Below are 12,025 nucleotides of genomic sequence, written 5' to 3'. Positions count from 1 at the left end.
AAAGACGTGCAAATCATAGAAATAGAGCAGGTAGAAGGTGCACCAACCGCCAAATGATTGTCATCCTATGAGTTTATAAAGGCAGCCACTGAAAATTCTTGACACATTTGTTACTGATTTAGCATTTGCACAAAAATAAATACTGAACTGTCACATTTTTACTGTGTAATAGAAGCTATAGTCGTACTGAAATTAATGTGCCGTGCAGTTATGCAGCGGTCATGATATGAATCTGAGTCTCATGTTTTTCAGCCTAGAAATTGTAATCGTAATTGTCATGATAATATGAGACGTGTTTATTGCATTACATTAACATTGTTGGTGCAGTTTGCCTATGAGTGTCCTTTCTATCCACCCCAGGTCTGCAGCCAGCGGACAGGCTGCAGAAAAGCAGAAAGAGACCACAGAAACATGGATCTTATCGCTAAACCGCGGAGCAAATCCATGGTGTGGTTGTATTTTGGGCTGAAAGCAGATGACAAAGGGCAGCCTTTAAACTCCAGGGAGGCTGTTTGCAGGTTGTGCCGAAAAATAGTGCTAGCAAAAGGTGGAAATACCACGAATTTAAGAAGTCATCTGAGACGTCGACATCGTGCAGATTTTTTCGAGACCACTTCCTCCGCGACCTCTGGAGCTTTGTTTGAGGCTCAAGGTGATTTAACAACTAATTCTGTTATTTCTTTGCAAAAGATATGCTGGAATGTAAATTGTGCATGATGTTATTGCCTCACAGCAGAGATCTCTTACTACACATGCATCCACAGTCTTAACAGTTGCAACATGCAGCTGCAGTGGGACTCTGTTATGGGTGTTTTAAAGTTGGATTCAACTGCAGAGCTGCTAAATGGAAGAAACATAGACCCTGATAATAATGCTGTTATTCAATTCAATTCCATTCAAAACATTTTATTTATGCCCGAGGAGCAATTAAAAGAGAGCAGCACATAGGACGCAAACAAACATGAGACTTAAACACATAAACTGTAAAAAAAAAAAAAAAAAAAAAGTCCGCAGTAACCAACCACATTTTAAGCAGTTGTGATTATCTGGTTCAATATATAATTGAGGGGCTTTTGAAGTCCATGGGATATATCTTGCATACATTTTTATTAAAGGTAAAAAAAAAAAAAAAAAAAAAAAGTTTTTATGTTTGTTATGATCTTGTCTTTACAAATTCCATAACTATTTATTATGGAAACAATAACTCAATCAAAAATGACTGGATATCACTAAAATGTCAATTAAATAACTGTCCGAATTTAATAACAACCACCTTCTAATTAGCTAAGAAACAATAAAATGAAGTTATTCAAAAAATGTTTGATTGATTGTAATCATGACAGATATTTCTTTTTTTTTTACAATATATCAAATTTTATATGGAAAACAACAAATTGCATCTGTGTCTGAGAAATCCCTTCAACTAAGTTCCCCATTACAAAAACACCTCTCAAGGAAATGTGTTAATTCCAGATCACATGACCTGCTCCACATGATGTCATTTCCTCCTGAAGAAAAGCCTGGCAAGACTCCAAGGCTTTCTGAGTTATTTAATATAAAGTAGTGTGTGAGTCAAGTGTGGATTTATGGCATGTCAACAGGTTTACTACAATATCTTTATAAATAACTTCAATTTCAATTTTACTCAATAGTGTATATAATATTTAGAAGAATCTTTCTGTAAAAATGCCATGTGGTGTTTGGTTATAGGTGGCCATGTTGATTTTAGGCCTGAAAACAGCAAACATGTCAGCTATGATAGAAAAAGTCCCACAATTATATATCGACCCATCTGTTGTTCTCAGAGGTGAGATATCCAATAATTTTGGAGCAGGACTTTGTGATGGTGTTCAAGTGTGTCTGATTTTGTAAGTTGACGGAATTAAACCAGCAAGTAAATGAGAATATGAGCACACTCTCAATGAAGGAGTGGTAGAAAGTGGTGAAAATATCCTTGTTCACCCCAAATGATCTCAGCTTCTTTAGTGGGTACTGGCGCTGGTGATATTTCCTAAGGATTTCCTCAGTGTTGGAGGGAAACCTCAGGAAAATGTCAAAAATTGTACCCAGGTACCTGAACTCTTCCACCATCTCCACCAGCTCACCGTGGATGACGGTGGTCACATCTTCTGCCAGGTGTCTCTACATATTAGACCATCTCACAATGAGTTCCTTTGTCTTGTTTATGTTCAGTTCAAGAACTTTGACAACAGGTGGCAAACTCCTGGAGAACAGAGCTGGGATGTACTGCAGGGACAAAGAGCAGAGAGTTATTATATATGCACAGTCTGTGGAGTGAGTATTTTTAGTAGCTTTTTTAAAAAAATCAGCTGATATAAATGTATTTACAGTGTTGAAAACATATGACTGCAATGCTTCAATTGTTTTAGACATGTTCAAATAGTGCACCAAAGAGCAAGTTTTCAAGCAAAATAGTGTTTACTTCTTTAAATGTGGAAACTTCACGATTGTTTGCAGGCTATTGTTTGCTGGCAAACAATAGTATTGCAAATAAAGTCTAATATTCTTGTACGCATGCGCAAAGAGAGCACAGCCTAACCGCTCGAAGTCTGTTGTTGCCATGGTATCAGCTACACTGTTTTATCAGGGAGCAGACGGTCACATTTGGGGATGACTTCTTATTGAAATTTAATTTGCTGCGATTGTTTTAGTAAATATGCGTTTAGTGAGAGTCCAGCAGGGGTTAGCCACCTGCCATTTCTAGAGTTTTTAAAGCCCATTTCTTTTCAATACAGGCCGATATTAACTGTGGTATGTTCCCTGTAATGCACCTGAGTACCAAAACTGTATCCCTCCGCTGTGTTTACATTCATACGCACAGCTGATGGAGTCTGAAACCAACATTGAGGATTTATTTGAAGCCGATGTGAAAACTAATCTGAAAGAAAGGGGAGAGTGTGACATTTTCAGACATGTGGTGGTGTCAGACTTGGAGCTGGATGAGCTTTATGACAGCAGGAGTGAAATAAGCGAGGTGACGAAGAAGCAGACAAATCTTGGCAGTGAACTTCTTAATGGGCTGCTTGGAGTCGCAGGGCCTCGAGGTGGATCTGACCTCAGTGGAGAAACCCTGAGCTGAACCTGCTGCTCAGCCATGTCCTGCTGGGAGTCACTTATCTGGGATCAGCGTTGGCTCACATGTGCAAGGAAGATGACTTATACCAACCGCTGCATCAGAAGCACAACTTTCCACCAGCTGTGTGACTCTGGACCAGAGAAGAGGGAGGTTATTTCCTGTTAGAGCTCATAAGTGTGAGGAGCAAAGGAGTGAGATCTTGCCAGAAAGTGATCCACCCGGTCCAGCAGCTGCACCCTGACAATGGACTCCCTTATCAGAAGTTCACACACTGCTGTGAAGGATTTATTTTTGAGGAAAATATTGAGAGAAACACCAGCAGAAAGTCAGAATGAAAAAACATGTGATGCTGTAGGAGGTTAAGTAAAGTTTTCATGGTCAGGGAGTTAAAAACATGTTGTGCCTGTATTTTTTATGTAATATTTCTAATGTTGAACAGTAATATCGCATTTTAATACAGCAACATCCTCAAAAGGTCTTTGGTGTCTTTCTGTTCTTTCATCTAAAATGATGAATTCACCCCCACTGATTGTCAGCAACATCTCACCATAATTCCTTATTTCACTGTTTCTCTATTGTTTTTTTTTCTCCAGGTTTGGATCTCAACCACGAAGAGTTCTTTGAGGATGTTCCCTTCCTCCAGGCAGCTTCCAACCAGAACTACGTCCCAGATGCGGCGCTGCCGCCCGGAGAGCCGTGGCTCCATGGCGGCCCCTCTCGGGCGGTGCTGTCGCTGCCCTCCTGTCTGTGCCTCTGTGGGGATGTCGGATCTGGATTATCTGGTCCTGGATCTGCTGGCGAGGAGCAGATGGGGGAGATGAAAGTGTTCGCCAAGTGTCACCTGCAGCAGGGCGTTATGTTCGGGCCATTTGTCGGGGAAGTGTGCAGGGGACAGATGCCAGCCAACCTCAAATACGCCTGGGCTGTGAGTAGACCAACTGATTATTTTTCATACAGGATTGTGTAGACAGTATTTTAACTTATACTTTAACCTATAGTGGCAGAGCTTCTATCTCCAGCTCTTCCTTCCTCATGAAGGAAGATGAGTGTCAAATTGCAGAGAATGTAAACTGCATTGCATCACAGTTAAGATGTGCAAAGCAGCTAATCACACCTCAGATCAAATAGAAACTGTAAAGAAGAGTTATGTGTTAAGATGCAAGAAACAGAATTATTTCTATTTTCTGAATTGGATTTAAGGAAGTCAGAAAACTGAGGTCAGCCAGCAATTGTGGTTACTCTTTATTATAGTAATGGTATTAAAGTCAGACTGTCTGATAAAAGAAATACTCCCTTATATAAGAAGAAAAACACAATATTTCTTTTACACATAACTTAATTTCATAAGCAATAAAATGCAGTCTTACTTGATCTGGTATGAGCACTATGTCCATTAATTTCAGCTAACTTTTAACAATTAATCCTGTGTGACTGACATTACAGACTCAGTTCTTCTGACTCCATTACGTATATCTACTTATGCTACTGTTACATACTACTGTTTTCTGTAAATGACACCAGTTTTATAGTCTCACTGCACATCAGGCTGAAGTAGCTGCGTATTGCTGCCCTCTATGGTCGAAAATTTAAATGAAATACCACAATTCCTTAGAGGGAAGCAAGATATTACACCTAGAACTAGAAGTTAGCAAAAAACGATTTTAAAAATGTCTCAAGTTACTCTTTAAATAAAAATGTTCATATTTTGAATGATTAGTCTGTTAACTCTCTGATCTCCAAGCACTTTCTGCATGAACAGCATTTTGTACTGAGTCTGTATAGTCACAGCCGAGTTACTAATGGCATCACAGTTGTGCCAAAAGTTGGCATTTTTTTTCTCTTTTACAGGAACTGGTTAAGCACAAATGCTTTATTTTCTGAGATGTTTATGATATATGTGTGATGTACAATGATATGTAATGATTTGCTTAGATTTGTTAACGTTTAAGATGGAACAACACATCACAGATACATAGTTCAAGATCCTTCTAAAAGTTAATGAGCTTTTACAGTTTCTGGCTCTGACAAATAGTTTAATTTTGTATTTTTTTAATGATAATATATGCCTTGTAAACCCTCCAGCAGGTTGTGGGGTTCAGAGATGAACCATTTCAGTTCTGTAAACTTGAACTGTTGTTACAAGCTAATTTTGTTTCTGCTTGTCTCTGATTCAAACTTTGTATCATGTTTTTGAGTAAAAAAAAAAATCTGACTCTGGAATGGTTTCTACTTCCAGATCAGGGATGATGCTGCTTTCATATATGTGGATGCCTCTGATGAGAACATATCAAACTGGATGAGGTGGGCAGTTATTATCTTGTCTCTCTGCTTATTGTTGTTGTCTGAATAATCTTACCTCGCTGATTATAGTTACATGCTGTGTGTGTTTGCTGTTTCAGGTATGTAACATACACCAGCAACGAGGACAAACACAACCTGGTGGTTTTCCAGTTTTACCGTCACATCTACTACAGGGTTTCCCAGCCTATACCAGAGGGGGCAGAGCTCAGGGTCTGGATTGGGAAGGAATACGCCACCCTTCTGGGCCTGGGGATGGGTGAGTTCTGTCCCACTAGGTGATGGATACATACTAGCTGATTTTGGATCTTTCACTTAAGCAGAGAGTTAAATTCTCTTAAAACTGAAAATACAGCTTGCCAACATTTTCCCCGTACCTTTGTTTTTGGTGGTGATTTCAGGTGACAATGTGAAATGTGAAGTTGGAGACAAGGAAACAGCTCTGCGCCTCCTGCAGGACATCCAGCTGGTCACCCTCCCGGAGCCTAGCAGCACTTCCCTTTGGTCGGACCACAGCCAATCACAGAGCCCCATGCCTGTCATCAGTGACGTGATGACAGTGTCAAACCCGGATGCAGCCAGCGATCCTGGCATAATTTCTGGCTCCATCTTCCCCTCCACCTCCCTGATCTCCTTTCCCTCTCCTAGCGCTCATCTGATTGAAAAGTACGATTTTCTGCCCGGAACTGAGAAATTGCTGAGCAACCCAAATGCCACGCAGAACAGCCCGTGGTACTTTTTTGGGTTTGAGCCGGACCCGACCGGCCAGCCTCTGGATCGGAGCACCGCGGTGTGCAAACTGTGTGTGGATCAAGTGGGCTGTGCAGGAGGAGTCACCGATCTCCAAAACCACCTGCTTAACAAGCACCACATCAGACCACGTCACAACAAAGAAGATCGCAGTGTGATAACAGGTAACTGTTATTCTACTTCTTCTGTGTCGCATAATAGATAACAGTGTCAGAGCTGCAAGACTAGAGGAAAGTTCAAGGTTATCACAAGTTATTTTTGTAGATTTCACGATCATTTCTATCAGTTACGATAATCTTTTACTCACCAGAGTAAGTGCAGAGATATGAATGCAGAAACGTCAATGCAATAAAGTCCAACACAGCAAAGAAATGTGCAGTCAGTCAGGCTGTAAACAAACCAAGCGTTTAACCACAAGATATTTGAAGGTCAGACTACAAATTAGCCCAACTAAAGTGTTAAAAGTAATAATCCTTCATTTATTGCTGCATGATTATGGCAAAAATGATAATACATAATTTTAGGCTTAAAATATTTTTGTTACACTTTCACATTTTCCTTGTTCTATTTTTATGCATAAACATTAGACTGCTCCTTCTTCACAGAGCATCTTAGAGACGCTAAATATGATTAAACTAGTACCAACATTTTGCCTTCTATTTAATTATACAGTTGTACCATCATTATTTGAAAAACAGTGAGCTAACAGATGTGAGTTTTTAAGTACAGCAAATTTACAAATTGCAATTTAAGTAATAATTTTGCTAATTGTTGCTGAAAGAAATGATGGCCAAAATTCGACTAAAATTCTACAGTCATTCGAACACCTCTCTGAAATCTGTAACTCATCCTGAAGGGTATATGAATGTTTCTACAGATCCATAATATAGCAGTTTAGGCATTTCATTTAAACCCACCAAAGAGCGTCAGAGTTTCACAATTAGTTTTCACCAGTCATTAGAATTCATCATTCTGGAACCATGAATTGTTGTAGCAAATTTTGTGCCAATCTGTTTTGTTGATGTTGAGACATTTCTTAGTACAAGTGAACAGTTTGACTTACCGATGGCGATACAGGAAAACTTGGAGGATCACCCACATCTGTAGGACTTGTCCTCTGGGGACCCTGCATGTCTTTAAAAATGCAATTTAATAGCAGCAGTGCATTCAACCACACAAAATTAATATGACAGTTCACAGAGCTGCACAACTGTCATGGCTAAAAATAAGAGGATTATTTTTTTACCCAACCTAGACTTTTGTGGTGATGGAGACAAATTTCTTGTCAAAATGAGTCTGAAAACCGCTCTTTTTTTCAACCAAACGTACAGGTTTAGCCAATTAAAGGACATGTAGTAGAGAACAGCGTGATCAGATGTTGCTAAACTCTTGAAGCTTATTTTCTGATTAAAAATGTGTTTTTTTCATAACAGGTCAACAACGCTCTCAGCCAATGATGCTTACCAGCGGTTTGATCGGCACACTGCCCCTGGTTTTATCTGCTCAAGTGACTGATGCCATCGCCAACTTTCTCATCATGGACCTCCAGCCCCCAGCTCTGGTAGAAGGGGAAGGCTTCAAACAGCTGATCCACACCCTCCTGCCTTCCTGCAAGGAACTGCCTTCCCCTTGTCAGCTCGAGGACCTCCTGAAAGACCACCACGCCAAAGGCAAGACGAGTCTAGCTCAGCTGTTCAGGCGGAAAAGCGAGAGCATTGAGAACGAGGAGTTCAGTGACCACACCGCTCCCATCGAGTTTGAGGTCAGGAGACGTGGCCGACCTCCCAGCAAATGGAGGGAAGTTCCTCACTTTGTTACGTTGAGTGGAGATGTTTGGCTTCATAACTGGCAGGGCAACACTGAGAGGTACCTCACCCTGTGGGCACACTACACAGACGGTCATTTTCGTTTTCAGAATCTGGCCCTTGCGACCCAGAGACTGACAGAGAGTGGAATGAAGGACTACAGCCTTCAAGCATTGGAGGCCCAGGTGAAGGCAATGGCACAGGAATGGGGAGTCTCTCAGCCCAATCTGGTCTTACTGGGAGGAGACGGGAGAAACAGGATGAGGCTGGGGATGATAAAGAGTGAGAAGGGCGAGGAGCCTGCAGCAAGTGTCCATCACCCAAACTCCACAACATTTTTAGAGCGGGATGACTCTGTATGGCCTGAGGAGCCACACGCCTCAGAGTATGGCCATTCCAGTGACGGACTACCACCTGTCCCGTGTTTCTTCAGTGCCGTCCAGGGATGCATTGAGGAAGTTATGGCACACCCCACTGTCTCTAAAACACTCAGCCAGTTTCAGAATATTCTATCTACCCTGTTCTTGCCACCTGCCCAGAACAGAAACTTGTATCATCATCACAGCCAGAGCCTCTTGCACGGCCTGACGAAACAGGAACAGGCAGGACTGAAGTCGTGGGCTCACAGCCGGCCGACCTGGAATAGGCTGTACCCTTTACTGAACACGCTCATCAAACATAAAAGCCTTGTCTGTGATATAATAAGAGAGATTAAAACTGAGGGTCTCTCCAGAGAAGACGCTGCTTCAGAGTCCAATTCGTCTGGCAGCTGCCATGCAAACTCTACCTCCAACACGTCCTCAACAAGCGTCGCAACGTTACGCTCTGAGTGGAAGGTTCTGGAGGAGCTCTGCTTGGTCCTCAAACCTCTGGACGTGGCTTGTAGAACTCTCGCCAAAGAGGCCTTCCCTCGCCTATCACTTGTCAAACCCATTCTCACCGGCTTGCTGTCACGCCACCTTGTGTCCCGGCCCGGAGATTCATCATCCATCTTGAAGGAGATCAAGAGGACGATGAGGCAGAACTTGGCGAGCTGTTATGACAACCCTGCTGTGAATAGGGCCCTGAGTGTGGCATGTTCCGTCGATCCACAGTTCCACGGGCTGGGCTTCATGGAGGAGAAGGTGAGCTGTGAAGTTAAAATGCTAAACCCCGTACCCCTTTTTGGTCACTGTTGCTATGCCTGTCAAACCCTTTGTTCCTGCACAACATACGTACACAGTGCCTATAAAAAGTATTCACCTCATTGGATGTTTTTACCTTATATTGGTTAATTTGATTTAGTTTTTTTGACAAGAATTTCCAAAAAATAAATTCTTTCATGTCAAAGCCAAAACAGATTTCCACAAAGTAATGCCAATAAAAAAAATATATAACATGTAAAATAAGTGAAGACATTAGACATCACCTCTTTAAATTCAATCTGTAGTAAATGCACCTTTATTCTCAACTGCAGCATTGTGCCTGTGTAAACAGGTCTCAAACTGCCTTGCATGTCTGTAATTTTACATCATTCATTCATTTTACTCTGTACTTTTACGAGCCTTCCAGGGTCTAATGCCGAGAAGCATCCCCACGTCATGATGCTGCCACCATCATGCCTCACAGTAGGGATGGTGTGTTTGTGATGATGTGCAGTGTTTGGTATCTGCCAAACACAGTGTCTAGTCTGATGGACAAAAAAACTCAATTGTGGCCTCATGGAACCAAAATGCCTTCTTCCATTTGACTAAAGAATTTCCCACATTCTTTCTGGTGAATTTTATTTGAAATTTAATATGAGTTTCTTTCAGCAGTGTCTTTCTCTTTGTCACTCTTCCATACACCTTTGACTGGTAAAAACCATTCAACGGTTGTTGCATGGACAGTCTCGCCCATGTCAGCTGCTGGAACTTGTGACTCCTTCAGAGGAGTCATACGTGTCTTGGTGGCCTCCCTCGGTAGTCTCTTTCTTGCATTGTCAATCAGTTTTTAAGGACAGCCTGTTTTAGACAGATTTATACATCTGCCAAATTCCTTCCATTTCTACATGATAGATTTCACTGTATTCAGTGACTTTCTTGCAACCATCCCCGACTTCCAAAAAAACTTCCAAGAGAGGTGAATACTTTTTATAGGCACTGTAAAGCGTGGACACTCACATGCCTGATTCTAGACATATCATCAAAACTAGTGTTTTAGAAGTCATGTTACCTTTTCATATTGTATATTTGCATCAATGATATATATTCTTTATATTTACAGCAATATTACTCTTTCATTGCCTGTGTTGATTTTGAGCTTTAAACATTCTGCAACTTAACTTGAACCACATTAATTCCTTCGTAACAGTTTTAATAATGTGTCAAGCGAATGATGAAAATGTTGCCCTGATCATTTTCTAGGAGCAGACAGCCACTTTTGCCTGGCTAAAGAAAGAGGCTGTGAGGATTGTGAAGGAGGACAGGAGAAGGCAAGGTAAGAAGCATAACCACAGCAAGAGAAGCCCTTCACCTGGATCTCCAGAGTCTGAGAGTGACTATTTGAGGAGGAGCAAGCGCCTCAAAGAATCTCGGCCAATCAACTTCAGAGAGATCGAAGATGAGGACGAAGACAGCGACCTGGGAGAAGCCAATGAGAGTGAGTCAGCCGACCCTGGCTCTCAGGGCGGACTCTCTGGTATGGAGTTTCTGCTGGGTGACCTGTTCTGCTCGGCTCCCAGGAGCAGACAGAGCTCCGTGGAGGAGTCTGTTGACATGGAGATGTCTGTTTTCAGAGCCGACAAGGGGGTTTCGCTGGGAGTGGAGCCCCTGCAGTGGTGGAGGACGAAGGCAGTACAGTTTCCACTGTTGGCCACAGTGGCTAGGGCCTACCTGGCTGCCCCAGCGGTGGCAGGCAACGCTGCGCAGGACTACTTGAAAGATGGAGCTGGAGCCATGTACTGGAAGAGGTCGAACATCCCACCTGAAAGTCTGGACGCGATTCTGTTTCTGCATCACAACCATGGTCCTGCCACTGACAGTGGATGTGCAGCAGCTAGGAGTGATGACAAAAACAGTGGGAGTGAAAAAGTCCCATAATAACACAAACAGCATATTTGACTTTTTTTTTTTTTTTTTTTTTAAACAAGCTTACGGTTCTCAGCTGCAAAGCCACTTGTCTTTACCCTCATCCAGCGTCCAACCAAACCAAAGCCTGAACATAGCATTTAAAGATAGGGAGTTTGAATGAGGAGCATTTTGTGTGCACTGAGAACACACCTTAGCATTGTCCATCTTTTATATACACTCTTAGATTCAAACATCTTTTCACCATCAAAAGTTTTAATGGCTTTATTTGACCCTAGCTGTGCAACAATTTTTACATTTTGAAAGTAAAGCTAAATTTTTTTTTACCATAAAAAATGGGAAAATAGTTGGGTAATATTTCTATTTTTATTTGATGCATACAAAAGAGAAGGAAGACCAAGAAAGTTTTTTGTATTCAAAATCTTTTACTACTGATTTACATCTAACTTTGTTTTGCATAGGTACCTTGTAGCACTGAGTGCCTTATCTTGTTTCAATACTGTCACACAGTAGAAGATATATGTGTGTAGACCCACAAAGTTCTTCACGGTGCCACTGTGTAAAACATCTATCATGTGCCTTCACTGTTGCATTATTACTTGTGTTTTGGGTTAATAATCAGTAAATTGTGAAAGAAAAAAAACCCCAAAGACTTCATGCTGCTCTTCTATCAATTCACAGAAGAAATCCAAACATCATAAAGCAAGTTGATAATTTCAGAGGGATCGCAAGAAAAAAGGATGCAGCTTTGAAAAAGAAACTTGCATGGAATAAAACATGCTGTTACAATGAAATAGTAGAGGAATGTATACTCTTCGTCCTGTGGGTCTGCTGTGCTGTGGTGTGTCTGCACCACACTGTTCACTGTTTGCACAATAGAAGAAGCCCAGTAACACAATGTCTGTATTGTTCATGACTGTGGCGTTCTTGAATCTTTGCATGTTCACGTACAGACAGAGTTTTGGTCCTAGAATCATGTAAATATACCATGTACCTTTTAAAATAAAAAAAGATATATTACCTTTTGA

The 12,025-nt window shown here is 41.4% G+C and overlaps 1 protein-coding gene across 2 annotated transcripts; it reads left to right on the top strand.

The window, feature by feature from the left end:
* Positions 1 to 377: 377 nt before the first annotated feature.
* On the top strand, positions 378 to 12,025 carry LOC111585152 (uncharacterized). 2 transcript variants are annotated; one of them, XM_035941088.2, is made up of 8 exons: positions 378 to 652; positions 3,691 to 4,022; positions 5,334 to 5,398; positions 5,497 to 5,654; positions 5,797 to 6,309; positions 7,579 to 9,074; positions 10,335 to 10,569; positions 10,706 to 11,048. In XM_035941088.2, exons 1-8 carry the CDS (start codon positions 412 to 414, stop codon positions 10,846 to 10,848), a joined length of 3,183 nt encoding a protein of 1,060 aa, XP_035796981.2. In that variant the 5' UTR covers positions 378 to 411; the 3' UTR covers positions 10,849 to 11,048. The 2 variants fall into 2 exon arrangements, with proteins under 2 accessions (XP_035796981.2, XP_023150324.2); XM_023294556.3 differs by having other exon boundaries at positions 10,335 to 12,025.

The sequence above is a fragment of the Amphiprion ocellaris genome, chromosome 4, assembly GCF_022539595.1.
Source record: "Amphiprion ocellaris isolate individual 3 ecotype Okinawa chromosome 4, ASM2253959v1, whole genome shotgun sequence".
NCBI lineage: Eukaryota > Metazoa > Chordata > Actinopteri > Pomacentridae > Amphiprion > Amphiprion ocellaris.
Note: the sequence above shows the minus strand (reverse complement) of the source record. Positions and strands in the feature narration are given on the sequence as shown.